This window comes from Fistularia commersonii, chromosome 1 (assembly GCF_037954325.1).
Source record: "Fistularia commersonii isolate RoL2024-O1a breed Wild chromosome 1, RoL_Fcom_v1.0, whole genome shotgun sequence".
NCBI lineage: Eukaryota > Metazoa > Chordata > Actinopteri > Syngnathiformes > Fistulariidae > Fistularia > Fistularia commersonii.
In genome coordinates, this window is record NC_141284.1 from 27,952,495 (window position 1) to 27,973,398 (window position 20,904).

At 43.3% G+C, this 20,904-nt stretch overlaps 2 protein-coding genes across 5 annotated transcripts in view; both read left to right on the forward strand.

Annotated features, from left to right (window-relative positions):
• The first annotated feature begins 565 nt into the window (after positions 1-565).
• Positions 566-7,467, forward strand: srsf5a (serine and arginine rich splicing factor 5a). 2 transcript variants are annotated; one of them, XM_086158385.1, is made up of 8 exons: positions 566-690; positions 2,154-2,288; positions 2,375-2,445; positions 3,192-3,299; positions 3,977-4,046; positions 5,736-5,809; positions 5,888-5,992; positions 6,386-7,467. In XM_086158385.1, exons 2-8 carry the CDS (start codon positions 2,163-2,165, stop codon positions 6,930-6,932), a joined length of 1,101 nt encoding a protein of 366 aa, XP_086014511.1. In that variant the 5' UTR covers positions 566-690; positions 2,154-2,162; the 3' UTR covers positions 6,933-7,467. The 2 variants fall into 2 exon arrangements, with proteins under 2 accessions (XP_086014511.1, XP_086014520.1); XM_086158394.1 differs by having other exon boundaries at positions 572-690; positions 2,157-2,288.
• A 2,353-nt stretch (positions 7,468-9,820) lies between these two features.
• pacs2 (phosphofurin acidic cluster sorting protein 2) overlaps positions 9,821-20,904 on the forward strand; it is an 86,929-nt gene continuing 75,845 nt past the window's right edge. For all 3 annotated transcript variants that reach the window (XM_086158356.1, XM_086158373.1, XM_086158365.1), the window contains exon 1: positions 9,821-10,313. In XM_086158356.1, coding sequence (XP_086014482.1) covers positions 10,195-10,313 — 119 coding nt within the window. In that variant the 5' untranslated portion in view covers positions 9,821-10,194. The remainder of the gene's footprint in view (positions 10,314-20,904) is intronic.

A 20,904-nucleotide genomic window follows, 5' to 3' on the forward strand; every position in this document is an offset into this window, starting at 1 on the left:
GGGAAGTTCCAACATATCTAATATATACAACTTGAAAAAAGAGGGCTACAAAGAAGAAGGGAAAGCAGGGTATGTTAGGAAAAACGTGATGCTCCTCGGAAGGAGACTGAATTTTGAAATCAGCAAAGAATGATAACTGTGGGTTGCAAGGAATATGTACTCTTATTGTGGAAGAAAATGATGAAAAGTACTAAAATTTGAATTAAAAAGTTACAATAGTCTTTATTGACAAACATCAACATTCAACGAAACATCAGTATTAATAATAAAATACAAAAACACATGTCGTTGCACTGTGTTGTTTACTAGTCCTCTCAATCATGTGGCAACGGCCGTTTAGCTAGAAATACAGTTAGGGTTGCCAAATCCGTGTGGTATCCCCGCTAAAAATACCTCAATGCGTGTGTGATTTAAATATTTGAAAACGAATTCAAGCGAAAGAGTTATCACAGTGCAACTGAAAAGAAAAAGGTAACATAATTGTGAGCAGATAAAACAATAACCGCGACAGTTAATGTTTTAGCTCCAACCTGGCAACCGTTTGCTGATCTCCGCTCCCTCCCCCTTTCAGCATCAACTCGCCATTTTGACTCACTGTCGAGCGGAGCGGAACGAAAACGAGTGACCCGACGAACTTACTAACGACCAGCGACTTGAATAATTGGGGGAGACACACGCCGTTAAAACAAGGTGCGAGTCTGGTCGAAAATGATGAATTGGCGTTATTATTTGATTAATTAGACGCTGAATTATTGGGTGTAAATATTAGCTGGCTAACGTTTGCTAGCTTGCCGCGGCGAACGCCAGCTGCCATTGAGGAGGGACACGAGAGTTACGAGTTTCGAAAAAAGAAAAAAAAACGTTAATTTCTGCTGCTCTCTGCTATTCTTTAAATATATAAAGTCCGTTTGACATTAATATTAAAATATGCGATCGAGTTGGGAAATAGCCCAGTTATTGTGTGTTTAGCGGTGATAATAGTGATAGTAGAGGGGGGAAGTTAGCTAACACGCTAGCTAGCACGCTATCGTCGCAGTTAGGATTAGCTAACCGATGCTAGGCCAGTTGGCTGATGTGTTGCTCGGTGAATTCATTCATCGTCGTCAACGCTCTTCAATTTTTAAACGGTTACAGTTGACATATTATCATCCCGCAACTTGAATTTTATTTTGATGTGCAATTTCGGTTGAAAACCCGAGCGCGATCTCGAGTTTTCACATTTTTAGTCCCACCTGGTTGCTAGCAATAATCTTTACTTAACACAGTTTATCGCGACGTGACCGCGGAATAACCTTCACAACCATTAAAACCCTACTGTGGACAATTAAAGTTTTGATAACTTTTACTCTTGTCAAGTCGTTCGGGTCCTTATTTTAAAATATAATCCACTGACGTGCATGTAACAAGCACTGGGCATGTAATAACTGGATTATGTTAGGTTGTTTTGCGAACGGTTGTATTTTACTGAATTACGGAAAAGAAAGCGTGTGTGACAAATATTGTCAAACTAGCCGTGAATCCCCGCTATTTTCTCCGGATCGATTTTGCCCAGTTTTAACGGCTTACACGTAAGATCAGTTCTATGAGCAAAATTGCCCCCAGGTATATGGTTATTGACAGAAAACGAAAATAAAAGAAAACCCAATATAAACTCATGGTCATATCCCCAATGGAAATATCTTTCTTCCTCCTTTCGTTTTTCAATGTCTTACCGTTTTGGGGAGTGTTGAAATTATCTTGGAGCTTCATGTTGGGGGAAAATCCCAAGTTTTGAAGTTGATTTTTATTTAAAGGTATCATGGAGGGGGTAATATGACAAGTTTCATATGCAGTATATTGACTATCTGGGCAGTGATAACACGTTTGATGAAATCACATGCCTATCATGACAGGATTTCCAAACCCGTTCCATTCAGGACCCTGCCATTAAATGAAATGTTAAAACCAAAAATACATCAATAAATCCTAAGCTATAAAGTAGTTTGTTCAAAAGCAGTAGCAGCTGGAATTCTTGAAATGTTAATTTTTGGTTTCATTTGCTGTTGATTGTTGGCCAAACAGTAAGAAATGCCATTTTTGAGCAACACAATGACTTTAAACATATAATATAATGTCTGATGGCATTAAAATCTGTTGGCTTCTTTTCCCCACAGCAGGATACAATGAGTGGCAGTCGTGTCTTCATTGGCCGTTTGAGCCCACACGCCAGGGAGAGGGACGTGGAGAAGTTCTTCAAAGGATATGGGCGGATCCGTGAGATCAACTTGAAGAACGGCTTCGGCTTTGTGGTCGGTGTTGAGTGGCAGCGTTGAATTGTAGGAGTTGATTTGATCACAACCTGCTCTTATATTAAATTTCAGTTTTATCTTCTCAGGAATTTGATGATCACAGAGACGCAGATGACGCAGTGTATGAGTTGAATGGCAAAGAGCTCTGCAGTGAAAGGTGAGCATATTTTTCACGAAATGGTCCCTTTGAGAAGAGACCTGAAGGATTTGTAATTTTTAAAACTATTCTTATGATCTGATCAGTGTAATATGGTCACTGTCACATATCATTCTCCTGATGTTTGCTTATTTTTTTGATCTGTGATTGTCTGGTACCCATGTGTCCTGAAAATCCCCCAAATGTTATCCTGTCCTGAAGAATAGAATGTGCCCTTAATTGCCCCGCTAATAATTCCTGACTCTTGAAAATGCTTGAAAATTGAATGAAAACAAAATTCAGTCAAACTGAAAATGATTGTCAGTTATAAAATTGTTAAATAGATCTTACTTGTTAATTACTAGACATTTTGTCTTCCCGAAATTGTCAGAGGTATTCAAAGTGAGAATGATACCGTAATCTATCGTATTGGCTGGATCCCTGCTGAAAATGGACTTGATGAAATGAGGGATGCTGGAATTGAGCACATCTTTGTATTCATACTTAACCCTGTCGCAAGCTTGGTTTTTGGTTCTGTTAATGGCTGCTCATGACAAGGCTCATCGTGATCAGCAAGACTGATTTCATACGAGTTAAGTCGCCTACAATAAGAATATTCTGGGAATCGCTTCACTTCATCCTTGTTTGCGTTTCTTTGGTCTCGCAGTCGTTGTCGCCCGCAGTTATGCAACTATACCAACCTGCTCTTCTTGTTAGGATGGACTGACTGCATGTATTTTCCTTCAATTGCCAAATCTTCATTGCAGGGTCACCATTGAGCACGCTCGCTCCCGTAGAGGCAGGGGTGGTGGTGGTGGCGGCCCTGGAATGGGACGCTTCAACAGCTATCGTCCCTCTCGCAGCAGTGGATCTAGGTACAGTTGAGTCTCAGTTAATAGTTTATGAATTAATGAGCAGGGATAAATTCCTTTTTGAGCCATGTGAAGTTCTTTATACAGGTACCCGTACTTTAGATAATAGTATTTTTTTGCAAAGTTAGCATTAAAATATCTTTCATTTATGGCCCTAGTTCCTGTTAATACACAGGTGAATGTTACATGAATGTAAATAATTAACAATTGTTGCTTCATCGTTGGAGAACATCCTTGAATGTGAAAGTGAATAGACTTGCTGTGTTTAAACTTTGCCAGTGCTTGGTCCAAAGAAAACAATGATTCGTCGCCGCTGTCTGTTTTGCTTATCAAAGTACTCAGAGTTAAAGGAAGGATGTTTTGTGTGTCTGGATAAGTGATGTGTTCATAATAATGTGACAGGAAAGACTTACGGCTCTCGTCTTTGCTGAGCCTCATTGATTGACTAAGGTTTTGAGCCTCAACAGAAAGAAGACTGTTGTTCCAACGATGAATCCACTTAAAATACTGAAGAGCTTTTAGTGTAATGACTACAGCAGTGATTTAGGAAGTACATAACTTAATTACACAACACTAGTTAGTTTTGGACTTTCCTGCAAGCTTTTTTTGTTCGGTTCACCGCGTAAGTGTGAAACATTTTGCCGTAGCCGTCTTTTCTCACGATGCTGTTGTCCCTCCAGGTACGGGCCCCCTGTGCGGACCGACCACAGGCTGATTGTAGAGAACCTCTCTTCCCGCATCAGCTGGCAGGTAAGAGATGACTGAACATTCACTTTCTGTTATTCAGCACTACTTTTTCAGTTGTACACCACTTTTAGAGTTAATTTTTTTATTTAATCTATACTAATTTGATAGGTATTAAAAGTAATGAATGTTTCTTGAATTTTAATTGGCTAATTACAGTAGGAAACCCCTAGTATTTTCTTTATTCTACCACTTTCCACATTTTTTCCCTTTAAAGAAAAAAGCACATTATATTTGATGATGGGCATTCTAACTAAAAGCATTATACTGTTTTTCAACAGCTGCTCTGATATGGTTTCCTTGTATCAGAGGTGAATGTCCACCCTCCTTGGGGGTGTCAGAAGTTTGTAGCGCCCTCTCCTGGTTGTTGTCTGAATAGTGTCCATTTGGTGCCTCTCCTTACACGCAGTTGCCGCCGGTCTAAAGTCTTGGCTGGGCCCCGTAGCGGGTGAAAGTGGTCTAGCGCAGGATACGGTAGCCTTAGGAGGTCCGTAGCCACAGTCTGGAGGTTCTGTGGGCTGGCATCCCCGACTGCTGTAACTCCCCTCAAATCTGCGGCCCCTACAGTCTCCCCTTTGGGTCTTTATCTGTTGCTGATGGAGCTGGGGGGGGGTGCTGAGTCAGGCGCACACCCCTCCTCCTACTTGCTCTCTGGTGGTTCCTTACTTGTGGAGGCCGGATGCCGAGTCAAGGCCGAGGTCGTTTCTCAAGGGCTTAACACTGCATTGGTTCCCATTTGCTATTTGGACAAGTGGCTCTATGCTAATGTCTTCCTGGGTATGGAATGGTAAGTAGCATAAAACTCATGTGATTGGGTATGTAGGGGGGGTTGGGTGGTAAAGGGGTGCACACTTACATTGTCAGATGATAGAATGAGCAGTAAATATAAAGAATACCATTTTGCACACTTTTGTAAGCTTCATGATAGGTCTGTCACTTTTTTTTCCAAATTGTCTGTCTCCCGTTTGAATTCAAACCCAGTTCAAATTTCGTATCTCAATGCAGCAAAATGTGACCCGCATGTCAGACGAGTCACCTTATTTTTGAGTTGTAATGCAGCCATAATATGTGGCAGATGACTTTTTACGCGCCCCTGTCGATCCACTCAGTGATTTGGTGTTCGTCAGACATCACCCCGTGTGTCTGTCTATTTAACGTCGACAAAACGTATCATGCTTCTCCCAAGTAAAATGAAGGAAACTCGGACAGTTCTCATGACAACAAATTGATTATATAGATCATTGGCAAACTTTTCAACTGTTTCTGGCTAAAAAGTGACAGCCCTACAAAACTGATCAGACTCAGATTATTAGTATTTATACATGATCATACATTATATTGTCATATATACATTTAAGCTAAAGCATTTGTGCACAACTGACTGGTGCCTCACCTTTATGATTTTTTACAGTTCAGTTAAAAGCTAAAGAACTCATGGGATTAAGAATGTGATGTTTTGTCCGTATTTACACAGTATTTATTATTTTTCAGTGGCTTGTGCTTACCTGCTCTCCACTGAAACGGGGGTTTATCATACACATTGTTCCTGCGTAGATAACCCAAATATCTGTACGCTTTAGTTTTGTGTTGTTTTTTTTGCTGTCTGCTTGTTTGTCTCCCCCTAGGTCTGAAAAGGCTCTCAGCAACACGTCGTAAGTTTTCTGTTACTCATCCCGTATCTGTGCTTTAAAACAGGACCTGAAAGACTTGATGAGAAAAGCAGGTGAAGTGACCTTTGTTGACGCTCACAGGCCCAACAAAAATGAAGGGTGAGTTTTCCTCCCTTCTGCCCAGCTGTCTTTCTGCTGCCGTGCCTGAACCCCTGCTGACACACCTGGCTCTGGCAGGGTGGTTGAATTTGCATCCCGTAGTGACATGAAGAATGCCATTGCCAAGCTCGATGGGACAGAGCTGAATGGACGCAAGCTTAAGATCTTTGAGGACAGCAGAGGGTGAGTTGTCTTGACTGTCTTTGCAGATCGAGGAAAATATTCATTTGGGGCCGCTTTCTAAATGTGAACGTTTGTCTTACTTTGCATTTGAGCTCTAAAAACTTCTCAGGTGCGAGACGTGCGTCCCGAGATGTGATGTCTTAATATGACGAGGGGGCCTGTATTTGTCTGAAAATCACAGTAATTCGAGAAAATGGTTTTGAAAAAAACAATTTGAAGATCTTGAAACGTATGTTTGAAGATCTCTGTAAGTGTTAGAAATCAGGAAGTGTGAAGTGCCACTGTTCCACTGCAGCTTCAGTTTGAATGGAAATGGTCCTTGGAACCTTGAGATGTTCCTGAACATAGTTGGGGAAAAAATATCTAAATCCCGAACGCTCTCTGTTTTCTCAGTCACAGCAAGAGTCGCTCCCGGTCTCGCAGCTATTCCCGCTCCAGGAGCCGCAGCCGCTCCAGGAGCCGCAGCCGCAGCCGCTCACGCTCCATCAGCCGCACCCCGGACAAGAAGTCATCTGGGGGCGCTAAGGCCAGATCCCCGTCCCGCTCCAAGTCCCGCTCCAAGTCCCGCTCCAAATCTCGCTCCAAGTCCCGCTCCAAATCTCGTTCCAAATCCCGCTCCAAATCCCGCTCCAAATCCCGCTCCAAGTCCCGCTCCAAGTCCCGCTCCAAATCCCGCTCCAAATCCCGCTCCAAATCCCGCTCCAAATCCCGCTCCAAATCCCGCTCCAAGTCCCGCTCCAAGTCCCGCTCCAAGTCCCGCTCCAAGTCCCGATCCAAGTCCCGCTCCAAATCCCGCTCCAAGTCCCGTTCCAAATCCCGCTCCAAGTCCCGTTCCAAGTCCCGCTCCAAGTCCCGCTCACAGTCTCCAGCCCCGGCTCAGAATAACCTGCCCGGCTCCCGATCCCGTTCACGCTCACCCTTCCCAGAAAGCAATCACTGAGACGTTTCACTTTTGGAGGACAGACTCAGCTGCTCCTAGGCCTGTGTGGCAGGGTTTCCTTTTCTTCTCTTATTTTTATTTTTTTTTGGTAACAAATGGGGGGTCGCTTTTTTAAATGGCCTTTTTCAGTTTTCAACGTGCCCTTTTTTTTTTCCTTTTAAAAATTTTAAATTTAATTTTTTTTTGTGTGAATGTGCTTCCACAGGAGTCATGGCTCTCTTGTTACTTCTGAGTTTATAAATGTCCCCCGCCCCCTAAAACATCCCCTAATAATAATAATAATACAGAATTCCATAGTGTTCGGATCACCTGCCCCTCCGGCTGTCGGCCATGGTTCGCCCCCCAACCCCTGCGTGTCGGGCTCAGCCCAAGGCAAAGCTGGAAACGCTGAGCCAGGTTTGTCTTTGTAACACAAGCGCCTGGCGAAGGCCAACTGTGGTTCTGCATCAGAGGAGACTCTGTCGGCGGGCATTTTCACAACATGCTGCGTTCACTGCCCCGATCCGAAATGTGAAGAAATAATAAAAAAAGAAAATCAAGAATGCGAGCATCTCAGTCGGTGGTTTATTTCAGCTGTTTCGTCGGACGTTATCGGACTCTGGTATTTTGTTGTGACTGGCTTTTTGTCTGTTTTCAATTTCTGTTTTTTTTTTTTTTTTTTTTCTTTTTTAATTTGCTGCTGTACCAGGACTTTGTGGTGTGGATTTTGTTTTTTCCCTCCAGTCTCAGTCTGAAGGGTGTCGAGTCTGAACACCTCAGTGTCTGTTCCAGCAGGAAGAAAGGTCTCTAAATCAGTTTATTGATTTGATACTATTAAAATATTCACTGAAAATTGTCTTCTTGCTCAGTGGAAATTGTGATTTTTTTTTTTCCTTTTTATTTTGTATTTTGTGAATGTTGATTTGAGAGACTTTACACAAGAAATAATTCTTGGGCGTAACTAAATAAAACTTTTACAAATGAACGGCCAGTTATATTCTAATCTTTGTTGCGGCACATAGTCACTACAAAACAGGTGTGTATGGAAAATAGTAATTGTTTGAGGGCACAAGTTTCTATAGTTTTAAAGGGTTTTAAGTTACATTCTAAAGCAGTTCAGGAAATTAAATTTCTCAATCTGATGTTTTGGTTCACATGTTTGAAATATTTCAAATGACCTGGAAATTCCACATCAGGTCATTTGAGGGAAATTACATGTCCTTATTTGTAAACCAAAGAATTGTACAATATACAAAAATGGGGTATCCATTATATTCTCTGAATATGTTAACGTTCTCCCTCCCCACTAGAATTAAAAAATAAATGAAAATATACAACCATCAGGAAAAACAACAAATAAACAAACTGGATGATGGCTTTTGATTTTCAAAGTACAGTCAGCTTTTGTTGTCTATTCCTTTTCACATGCACTGTGAATACAAAGCATAATACAAAGGAGTTGAAATTAATGTTTCACTATCCCATGCATAGACAGACAAGACACATTAAAATGCAAGACAGAACAATATTATGGATAAGACAGGACATCATATAGTCCTGAAACGTATTGTGTTTTGTCCTAACATAAGTGTGACAAGTGTAGCAATTGTAACAAGAATAATAAATAACATTTATGCCTAGTTGCCGCTGCAACCAGAAATCAGTTCAAAACTAATAAAGAAATTACTAGTGTGCAATACCATAAACTAATCCCTTTTGAGACGTCCATTTCAATTTCCTTTATGTACCAGTTACTCACTCATTGCAACTATGAATAACATGACCAAAAAACAAAGAGTAAATGTACAGAAATGTTAAAAAAATCGAGTTGTTGCCTGACTTCCAGTGATCCCCGCACGGTGGCAGTAGCACCTCGGGTCAAATTCGGAGAAACGTGAGTTTGCACAATGGGAATCCGAAATGTTTACAATTATACACGTGTTATTACAGTTAATGTCCCCACTGGACTGTTTTGTTTATAATAAAGAGAAACGACAGATCCGTGAAGTTTGGGACGTGGACCGGGCGGCAGCGGCTGCACCTCCCGGCCGGACGGCGCACCTTCTGCGGGGACAGACGTTCAATGTCCGGCCTCTCCTCCCAGGGAGACATGCTATGGGGTGTGTTTAGTGCCGGAGGCGCGCCTGCTGGGAGAAGGTGAAGCTCCACTGCATCTGTTAGTTTATTCCTCGAAATAAATTCACATTTTTTGAAATAATATTTTGAGGCCACTGCCTATGTTTAATATATGAAAACTGTTAGTTGTGCAGCTCACAGTGCAAAGCCATAAAACGACGACATGCAATGACACCAAGACGAAGACACTTTCTACTATATCATAGAGAAAATGATATATATGGCGGTGCACGGAAAATTTGTCACAATACAACGCTTGCGCCCCTCAAAGAAGGACCCTGGTTCCGCTGCCTCGGGGGGCTTCCATGTCCTCGGTTTCTTCTGGGATCTCCGGTTTCCTCCCGCTAATCCAAAAACGAAGGTTAAGAGGAAAACATTGGAAGGCACGGCTGCAGGATAAGCAGTGCAAAAAGGATGGTATTGTAACAAGTCACGAATGTTGGGGTTTATGTTGATTTTGCTTGATTTCGGGGGTTGCTGGGAATGATGTGGTTTGGGGTGCGATCAATTCTTTTTTTTTTTTTTTTTATTCGGAACCACGCGGGAACGGTTAGTTATATCGCAGGCTTGAGTGGTTATTGCTCATTAAACAGATGTTTTACCATCCCTGAGTAAAACACTGCAGTATGTCACTCCAGTCTGTAGCGTTACAATTTCCTCAAAGCACAAAGCACGCTTTGCTGCAGCAGCAACTTGCTCTTCCATGCTCAGTCTACTCTTCCTCTTCTTCTGTCCTCCCTCTCTTCTTTCCCCACCATCCAGTCGTTTTCCCCATCCTGCCTTCTGCACAGCCTCCTCCGGAGTCCTGCAGTGGGCGGGGATTGTGTTGGGAAACGGTGGAAATCCCTCCACCTTCCGCCGGTGTTGCCACTAATCACCCCCCATATCTGTGGAGCAGCGTGGAGGGCACAACAAGCCCGGCGGTCGCTCGGTTCTCGAATGCGCGGCTCCCACTGCGGTTCCTGCCCGGCACCGGAGGACCACGCCGAGGGGGAAATGAGCCCTCGGGCGGCGCCTCACACCGTACCGGACGCGAGAGAGTGACGGTTCCCCGCCGGACCCCCCGTCGCAGAGCCGCAGAGAAGCCGCCTCACCCCCGCCCCTTCTCCCGGCTCGGTATCGGACGGTCCCACCCGCAGCCCGGACCATGGCGGAGAGGAGCGGTCGGTTGAGTTTCCCCGGGAGCGGGGCTCTCAACAGACCGGTGCCCATGAACCTGTTCGCGACGTGGGAGATAGACGGCTCCTCCCCGAACTGCATCCCGAGGTGAGGCGAACCGACCGCCGCGTCCCGGTAAACTTTGCGGCCGGCGTTTTAGCCCCCCAGCTCGGGCGGCTAACGGCAGAGAGCCCGCGGCACCGCCGGCTAGCGGCACCGCGGTGCCAGGCGCATGCCAGGCCCGGCGCCAGGAAGGGGGGGCCCGGGGGTGGAGGCGGCAGGAGTCGGGGGGAGGAGGCGGCAGGAGCCGGGGGTGGAGGGGCCGGTAGCCGGGGTTGGAGGGGCTGGGGGTCGTGGGTGGAGGCGGCGGGAGCCGAGGGTGCAGGTGGTGTGAGCCGGTGGTGGAGGGGCTGGGAGTCGGAGGTGGTGGAGGGGCCGGGAGCCGGGGTTGGAGGGGCTGGGAGTCGGGGGTGGCGGCGGCAGGAGCCGGGGGTGCAGGTGGTGTGAGCCGGGGGTGGAGGCGGTGAAAGCCGGGGGTGCAGGTGGTGTGAGCCGGGGGTGGAGGCGGTGGAAGCCGGGGGGGTCTCGGCTGTCTCTCCGCCCGGTGACGGTGCACCGCGGAGACCCCGTCGGTTCGTCCCCTACATCGCTTAATCTGTAAAATATTCCTTATTAAGAAAATTGTGATCTAATAATTTGTTTTCTGTGTTTAAATGATCAGGGTTATTTTCTTAATAATTTAAGGACATTCCTGTTATGTGTTTATTTCTGGTAAATGTTGACTAGAAATAACAGGGACATTTAAATAATAAAGGTAATAATAACAATAATAATAAGAATACATTTTCTTTACTTAACTCTCAAGGACACCCTACAGACACACAAAATACACAAAATACACAAAATACAGATTTCATTTAATATAAATAAAATGAAAAAAGTAATAAGTAAAATACGTTTTATATTGATATATCTCCATATATACACATATATATATATATACTCATGTGCGAATATATATGTATGTATGCCCTGTGATTTCCTGGCCATGAAGCAGATAGGGTTCTTATTTTGTCGATAAGGAGGGGATTTCTTATGGAGTTTTTTTTTTTTTTTTGTTGTTCTAGCTATTTTTGGGGTATTTTCCCAAAGATTCCTCTGTAACGACCCGACTAAAGGAAACCAACACTTTTAATCAATAGTCAATAATTACGACAACGTCTGTCTCACCACTGAAACTAATTGTTGTTAATGACACTTAAAATCAATAATCAGATGTGTTTCTGATTTGCTGACCGACGATCGTCTGAGCCAATTGTCTCTTAGGCTGGTCGCTGGAGTTCCACACCAGGCCTTTTCCTTCTCATGGGACGTTCATGTCTTAAGAGTTTGTTGTGATCTTTCAGGTCAGTTGCCTGCTTGATAAACAAGCCGTTTTTTCTTTGTGTCCTTTAAAAAAGCTAGTTGCACTTGGTTGCGTTTTTGGACAATTTACAATAAATGGTAGGCAGTCAATGTATCGATCCATCGAGAAACTCATCGAACCACCGTGAACGTGAGGGTCAGTGGCGTTGGACGCATCGCTAGCATGAATAAATTGGAAAACAATTGTTGAGCAAAACAGTAGAAGCTCATGGTTTTACTTCTCACTGCAACGATAAGCGCCATCTGAATTTATGCGTAATTGAACACCTCTGTGTTTCATAAACTCTGGCTGGACTGCGTCAAACACACAGGTTTGTCAGGCGCCGCTCGCCTCACGCAACAGGAAGTGGCGCCGTTTTGACGCATCCTTTGTTCGCCATTCGTTCAACCAGCGAGGCAGAGATAAAGAGCCAGAGGACCGCTCAATCGATCACTATTGATTGATTGATACGCCAATTAGGAGCCTGGTGATTTCTTATCAACAGATGTTCCCCCGACGTCGGTTTCTTCTCATCGCCATGACGATTGGGTTTTTATTATGTTACGGGATGCTGCGAAAAGAGATGTCTGGGAAATAAAAAGGGAATCAGATTTGAGACGTAGATGAAATATAATAGGTGGGGAAAAGGAGTTCGCTATTTATCGGATTTTTAAATTCTGACAAAGTTAAAGAGAGGCGACGACTCAGCTGTCGCAGTAAAAGCTGCTTGAATGGCAATGGCATATCTGCGTTTTTTTGATTATAATTTTTTTTTTTTCCCCCCACTAAGTCCTTCCCTCTTCATCCTCTTAGCTTAAACCCCCCCGGCAGGCCCACGTTTGGTGTTCAGCCCAAATAAGCCAAATAGTTTTCCAGGAACGGAGCCCTTTCACAGCTTCAGGACTCACCAGAGTGTCGCCTCACGCCCCCATCGACCTCCTTCTACTCCTCTCAGTGGCAGCCATGTTTCCCTACATCATCACATGATGTGTGTGTGTGTGTGTGTGTGTGTGTGTATGTGTGTGTGTGTGTGTTGGTGTTTCATGGCGGGGAGTGAATTGGAGCCCCTTGTGTGAAGTGGACTGTTATTAAAGATCAGTGTCGCTCTTCATCGACTGGTGTCTGTCACGTTCAGACAGGAAGGTGTGTGTGTGTGTGTGTGTGTGTGTGTGATGACAGTTGAGTTAAAAGCAGTGGAGGAAATGGGGGGGGGCACAAGGAAATAGAAAATACAAGGTTGTGTTTTAAATATTGCTTCTGCAGGATAGCGCGTTTGTATATTTTGCAGTATTTTTGGGGTTTTCCTGGTGATTCTTGGAAACTTTACTGATTATGTTGTTTTTTTTTTACAGTTCTTAATGAAAGTCTGTAAGAGGTAATTTTTAAGAAATGTTTTTGGGTTAATCTCTTGCTGGTTATTTGGTCATTCCTTGCAGGAATGGTGTTGGTTGATTTTTAATGCAGGCACAGTGAAATGTTGCAATGAGAGCTCCCGGCTCATAGCATGCACAGGTTTTTTTTAATAAAAATAAAACTAGAAGGACAAGTTATTTACATAGTGCGTATATTATATTATATACATGGTGCGGACGGTATGAAGGGTGATATCGGACAATTTCCTGGAAATTCTCGGCAGATTCACGCTCATTTTAACCCATAACTCTCCCCGATCTCTCGTTGGGTTTGAGGATATTTCCAGTCGGTGTTTCCAGTTTAGTGGTTTTGGTGAACAGACGATTAACGATAAAGAAGACTAACCCGGGTGGTGGTGGTTGGGTCAGTTTACGTCATTTCCATCTCACTATTTACCCCCACAAATAAAATAAAAAAAAAACGGGGAAGATGACAGATGGAGAGACGCCTCTTTCATCTCATAATTCAGACTTCAATCTCGGAATCCTGGCTTTAAGGTCCAGATCTGAGGTCGAAGTCAGAATTCATCTCAGGACGTTTTCAAGGGCGACCTCGATTTTCTCTCCGGCCCCCTGGTTTTTAAAAGCAGAGTCATAATCGGTGCCTCCTCCTCCTCCCGAAGCCAGCGACCGGTGCGATCCTGCTCGCCTGTCGAGGGAAAGAGGTGTGGGGAAATGTGGCTGAGTCATGATTCAGCGTTGCCGCCTCAACAAGCGCCGAAGGGGGTTTAAGCCGTATGGCGACACCGCAGCACCTTTCTTTCCTCGCAACCGGGCGAACAATGGGGCGCCTCTCGTATCAACGCAATCAATTTTTGTTTCTCCCGAACGTCCGTTCTTTTTTTTGGGTCTTGAACCAAACGGCCGAATCGGTCGATCGACTCACAGCTCAGTTAAAACTCGGTTGTTTTTTCAAGTTTCCCAAGACGAGCGTTCAGGCTTGATTAGCTTCAATTCATCCTTTCAAGCTTTCATTCAATCATTCTTTCATTCATCGTCTGTGCTTTTTTGTGCTGCGTGCAGAATTGTTCTGGTGGAGGAAAAAAATCCCCTTAAATGTGATTCAACCCACTGGATTTAATAGTAAATCTGTGTGTGTGTGTGTGTGTGTGAGTGTATGGGCGCGCCTATGTGTGCAGATAGGGCATGGACTTTATTTTTCTTTTTTTTTTTTTTTTTCAGCAATGTTGATAATCTCAGCGAAGCGATTCTGCTCATATTTAACATGGAGACACCAAAGTAGGAGGGGAAACTCTCCGAGCAAACACACACTTCCAAAACCGCTTCCGTCCCGAATGTTTATCCGGAACGATGATTGTCGGCTTAGCGAAGACATTTTTCTTTTAACGGATTAATTGCGTGATTTTAATCCGTGTAATAATCTATTTTATGCTCAATCCGCGGCTGATTTTTCAGGGAAGACACACTTGATACCCCAAGGTCATTTCTTGCTTTGACTTGATCGGAAATGTCTGAGGTGGGACTTGATTAGAAATAACTAAATCAATTCGATTCTTAATAATTGATTAATTGGACTGAATTGCATTTTAATCACACTGCAACATTTGTCATGCTAATATTAGTGACCTGCATGCTAGTCCCAGCATAGCATAACTTCCGGACTATTGGGCGCACCTGAATATAAGCCGCACCTGCTAAAAATAAACACATTTATGTGTATTTATGTTTAAATTGATGTTATCTTGGTCTTCCTCCTGCGCACTAAAACCGTTCAAGTCGTCTTCTTCGCTGTCGGAATTGGACGAGGCGAAATGTTTTGGCGTGGAGCCGGTTAGCGCAAAAAAAAAATCTACAAATTAGCGGCCTGGTTATTTACGGTATTTAGCTTGGAGGTGCTCTCGTGAAAGGTAAACTCCTCCCTAAATGGAAAACAGCTTTTTTTTATTTTTACTTCCATCCGGATGTTTCTTTTATTCAAATTTCCCTTCAACCAGCGTCGTCTCGTCCGCACATCAAACTGTGATCCGTCGCCTCGGAACTGAAAAAGAGAAAAGTTCCACGCTGCAAATTTAAGTGCGATTAAAATGCATTTAATTTTGTCCTGCGTTCAATTTTTTTTCTGGTTATAAATGAATCAAAATTAAGGCATTAAAGTCCCAGTCCTAGTTTATATCTTGGTAAATGCAAAGTTCTTCTTTACGCCTGTATTCTAGCTGATTTGTCCAAAAAAAATACTCCTCTGTAGTAGTTTTTTATTTCTTGTCATTTCTTCTTTCAACCTGAATAAGTATGTTTAGTTATTATTTTTTTTCCATGTTCATTTTTTTTTTCTGGTTATAAATGAATCAAAATTAAAGGCGTTAAAGTCCCAGTCCTAGTTTATATCTTGGTAAATGCAAAGTTCTTCTTTACGCCTGTATTCTAGCTGATTTGTCCAAAAAAAATACTCCTCTGTCGTAGTTTTTTATTTCTTGTCATTTCTTCTTTCAACCTGAATAAATATGTTTCATATTTTTTTTTTTTTCCACTTTTTGGGTTCAAGGGATTTTCACATCTTCTTTGAAATATTGGATCCAGCTGGATGTCAGATCATTAAGATCTTTCTTTTCCCCTTTCAGAGGTCACCAAAACAAATCACCTGCTTCCATTTAAACCTCCTCTGGATCCTCTCTCCCTCACAATAATAATATTCAGACGAAGAATAATTCACGTTAAGATAATTAAAAACAATTGAATGTATTTCGTCGATTCCTGACCGACTCTCCACCTCCGCTTGATCCGCCTCCGCCGGGATTTTTCATCACCGCGTCTTTCTTCCCTTGATTTGATCTATTTGTCCCGGTAATTTCTTCCCACCTCCGTAAATCCCTCTTCTGGCAGCGGCTGCAGGAGGGGCGTCTCAGAAGCCCGGGGCTGTTAAAGCCGCGAGGCTTTCAGAAAACCTCCTCCACCCCCTCAAACACACCTCGGGTCAGAGACTCCTTGATAATCACCTGTCGGGGACGAGGGAGGCGTCTTCGTCCTGGTCGTAGGCCGGCTGCCGGCTGGGTCCTTCTGGAAATCGAAATGTCAGATTTAGATGTCTTAAAAGGAAAAACACACACACACACTCACACACACACACACACACACACACACATGCAGTATTTGCCACTGTGCCAATGTCACTTGTGCTTTTTCTAAGGCGCCACAGGGAGTTTATGAGACTGCAGTTCTGCTGCGGCTCGTAAAGGTGGGTCAGGATATGAAATATGCTGAGGGTCGTCCCTCTTCGTGTGTGTGTGTGTGTGTGTGTGTGTGTGGTTCAGATTGTTTTTTTTATTTTTTTTTAACGTGTGAGCGGCAGCTAAGGGAGAACCGTGTGTGTGTGTGTGTGTGCGCTTTATTATTACGTTGTGCTGTCAGGATGTTGAAACCTACGGGTTTAGCAAACATTTTGTAATGTTTTCTTTTTTTAAATGTACTGTAGAAAGTCGGTTAAAAATAATGGTGGGAAAAGTAGTGAGAAATTACAAAATTACGATGGGTGATGAGAAGAAAATAAAGAAATAAACTGCTCAAATTTTCTGCACACTGTAAATCAATAGCGATATTAGGCGATTAGACAGCAGAGAAATTCAAGAGTTTTACTTCATTTCAATTGTTCCTTTGTTTTTAAATATACACGTTTAAATGAAAGTGGAATGCAGTCCCTGGTGAAGCTGCAACCCCTGACCCTCAACAACACCGCGATTTTGTCCATACGGATAAAAACATGCACGGATGACGTAGCTTTACAGTAATTGCGCTCTTATTAAGGATGATCCCCGTCTCCTCGGGGCCTCCTCGCCCCTCCGGCGTTCGGCTTGCCCGGTATGTCCGAAGGAGGCTCCATCTGGACTCCGGCTCGTCGGCCCACAGGTGCCAGAGGCAGAGCCAGGGACTGAAGGGGCCCCTCGAGCCGGAGCCGGTTCCAGTCGGCCGTCATATGTGGGCCGGTTGGTGGCGAGCGCCCTGAGACGTCGCTTTGAGCGGCGGTGAGACACTCGGCCTTTTGTCCCCCCCTGCCGTCCCCTCGTCTTTTCTGGGATGCTCACACTGCAGGGAATTCAGAGTAGGATGAAGGAGAGGCAGCTGAAGCCACTCATTGTTCTGCGTTCCCCTCATCGTTCTTGTTGTCCCACGCGGTCTTTGGACATCATTGCTGTACGAGATGGTGCTTTGCGCTAAAAAAGACTCGACGGGGTTGATTTTAAATCCCTGCTGTTCTTCCTTCGTGCTGATTTTGCAACCTGAGCTTCTGTATTTGACCTGGACTCGGGTCACGACTTTGTTGACGTCGGTCCTGACTTGACAGAAAATGCAAAGGACTTATAGCCCACTCGAAACCCCGGTGGCCTGTGACGGTCACCTGGACTATGAGAGAGTCCAAAAGGTGGATAAAATCAAAATCATCTATTTATACGATTATTTAAAAAATACATAAGACAGGGTACTAAGAGAGGAACTCTGGTATTGTATGAGGAAGTCTGGAGTAGCAGAGAAGTATGTCAGGCTGGTGCAGGACATGTATGCTCGCTGTGAGACAGTGGTACGGTGTGCTGTAGGGGTAACAGAGAAGTTCAAGGTGGAGGTGGGACTCCATCAGGGTTCAGCTCTGAACCCCTTCTTGTTTGCAGTGGCTGACAGATGAGGTTAGACAGGAACCTTCATGGACCACGATGTTTGCAGATGACATTGTGATCTGTAGTGAGAGCAGAGAACAGGTAGAGGAACATCTAGAGAGGTGGAGGTATGCTCTGGAAAGGAGAGGAATGAAGGTTAGTTGTAGCAAAACAGAGTATATGTGTGTGAATAAGAGGAACCCATTTGGAACAGTGAGGCTACAGGGAGTGGAGATCAAGAAGTTGGAGGATTTTAGGTACTTGGGGTCAACAGTCCAGAGCAGCGGAGAGCGTGGAAAAGAGTTGAAGAGACGGGTTCAAGAAGAAGACAAGGCGCCGCCAACATGGAGAGCAAAGTAGCCACAGCATTCATGCTCCGCATGGTGGTACCGTCACAAAAGTTCCTCACTCCCAATTTGTCAGCCGCCTGACGGAAGGTGAGATGTTGACGTAGGCATGACGCTCCAGGTTCGTAACAAAATAACAAAAAACAGGGTGTCTAATGCGTCGCTATGTGACTCGTCATGGGATTGCACTGGGACGCTTTGGGAGTGAGGATGGGTTCAATAATAACGAATCCTGGCTGTTAGCTAACAGCGTTTGCGTTCTAGCAGGCCAGAAGCTCTTGAGCTTCTGCATCGGTCCAGTTTCACGCTGGTTCTGTGCATTATTGCCTCAAGTCAAAAGAGAGCAGCTAACTAGAGACCACAGCGCTACTTTTTTAAAATGTCAGTTTGCGGTCTGCTAGCAGTATCTGGGAGTGGTTGTGGCTTATGAGTTTCACCAATCATTTACATCATAGGTGCCAAACTCTGGCCCGCGGGCCATATTTGGTCCGCCGTGTAATTATATTTGTCCGGTGAAGCCGTACCAAATACTACCAGAGCTAGCCTGCTGGTATACTAGCCTACAGCGCTTGTACCGCTAATACTACAAATCCCAGAATGCTCTGCTGCGACCCATAAACACCCTCTCCTCTGTTGACAGCAGTCGTAGCGACCTTATGCTAATACTAGCAGCGTGCTAACCCTCCGAAAAACGGCAACAGAACGGTAGAAGAAGCAAAAAGGTGGACGCAAGCTGAGCAATAATTAACCTTTTCTTGATGCACTTTTTGTTGCAGCTCAAAGACATGGGCTTGGATGGTTTCACGTTCATTGGAGGATATTATTATTAGTTCATGGGGTTATTATTGTTATTTGATTTTTGTATTTATTATCATTAGCCTGTGGAAAAAGGTTACTGTTGAAATGTAATTCCGAAAGCTACAAATAAAAAGAGGCATCCGATTTTTATTTGGTATTTATTTAAGATTTTTTTTTTTTATTAGAATTATGCAACATCAAGTTATATACTGCTCCAAAAAATAAAGGGAACACTTGTAACTCCAGGTCAGTCACTCTTGTGTGAAATTAAACTGTCAACTTAAGAAGCAACATGGATTCATTTTGACTTATTTTAAGGACACAACATGTGTTTTTCCACTTTTATTTGGAGTGTGACTCCAAATCCAGACCTCCACGGGTTCATACATTTCATTTCCATTGATTATTTTTGTGTGATTTTGTTGTCGGCACATTCAACATTGTAAGGAACAAAGTATTTCATAAGAATATTTCATTCGTTCAGATCTAGGATGCGTTATCTCCCTTCAGCCGAAGGGAATATTCAAATCTTTGTACTTTTAAAGACCTTAAAACACTTTATAGCCTTGACTTTGACACTTTATGGTTTTATTTGTATTTCTTATTCTCCCACCTTCCTACTATTATTTATTTATTATAGTTATGTTTTTACTTGAAACTCTGGCACTCCAATTTCCTTCGGGATAAATAAAGTTGTTCTTATTCTTATATTAGTGTTCCCTTTATTTTTTTCAGCATTGCATATTGTAAAGTACTAAGGTTTGTTTGGGTCCACATGGAAAGGTTCTTTGCTATATATAGTGGATTTTTTTTTTTTTCAATGAATATCAACATTGGCCTGCAACTTTGTCCCAGTTTTGAATTTGTGTGTATTTGAGTTTGACATCCATGACCTACATCTTACCAGTGGCTTTAGGAACTGAGATCCATCGTCCCTGGTTCTCTGCCGTCCACATGCTAGAAAAAAACAGCCTAGTTCTTGAAAAGGTTGTAGGAAGTGCGAAAGGTTCCCACAGTGCGAAAGTGGCGATAGTGATGGTTGTTGCCAATCCGCCCTCTGGATATTTTTCCTTTTAAAATGGCTTTCTAATCCATTCCATCTGGTAATAACACATCATAAAAATCCAATTCATCGACGCAGGTCATGAGAAAACATGTAGAATCCGATGTTGGATTGTTAGTTTCGCATGCTAGTTTAGCATGTTTAGCATGCTGTGCTGGTTAGTGGCAGAAAATGTTGACGCTGTTAGTTTCGCAGGTATTTTTCCGTCTAATCGGGAAGCGATTCCGGTGAAAAGGTATCAGTCAGAATCCCCGACGTTTTGATGTCACCTTTTATAGGTCACTTTGAGGTCGTAATAAATCCTACGAGCAGAAGTTTTATTTGTACTTCGTTTTAGAACAACATTTTTGGCACGTTAACATCAATGTGGATATTGTCGGTGTAGCTGTACCGCGGCAGGCTGCAATCTATTCTTTGCCGATGTTTCATTCATATTGAAGTTTTTGCGCTGGAATTTATGATCCAGTCCAGGGGTCGGCAACCTTTAACACCCAAAGAGCCATTTGGACCCGGTTTCCTCGGAAAAGAAAACACTGGGAGCCGCAATTACTTTTTTGACTTCTAAAATAAAGGTACCACTGTATATATTGCTTTTCATTACCTTTACACTTTGTATAAATAAGTGTGTAGTGTGTTGCTTCTGAAATTCACAAAGTATTACAGAGAAAATTAAATCTTATTTATGTAATGAACTCATTTTGAGCTTTGGGCTTTCAGAGCGTGTAGCGGAGCCTTGACCTGAATTTTAAAAATAAATCGGGAAAAAAAATCACTGTGTCAGTAAACAATAAAAAATAAATATTTGCAAAATATCTTCATAGATATTTATTTTACCTGCTTTATGGGGCTTCTGCTCCTGAACTTCTGCGCGCAGCATCTGCAAATCGGGACTTTACCGGCCGGCGGGTATACCGGCTTCCGCGAGGGTGACGTTATTTTGAGCGGCGAAAAATAATAAATATAATTTTATTTAATATATCAAGATCACAATAATCTCCCAACTTAGAACTAAAAAAAAAAAAAAAAAAAAAAAAAAGAATTAACACAAGTGAAATACACTTCAATTAAAT

Bases quoted from the DNA above. Each gene is read 5' to 3' on its own strand.
- srsf5a (XM_086158385.1), top strand. From the start codon at position 2,163: ATGAGTGGCAGTCGTGTCTTCATTGGCCGTTTGAGCCCACACGCCAGG. The intron at 2,446-3,191 runs GTGAGCATATTT...TCTTCATTGCAG, and splicing joins AAAGAGCTCTGCAGTGAAAG to GGTCACCATTGAGCACGCTC. The intron at 5,810-5,887 runs GTGAGTTTTCCT...TGGCTCTGGCAG, and splicing joins AGGCCCAACAAAAATGAAGG to GGTGGTTGAATTTGCATCCC.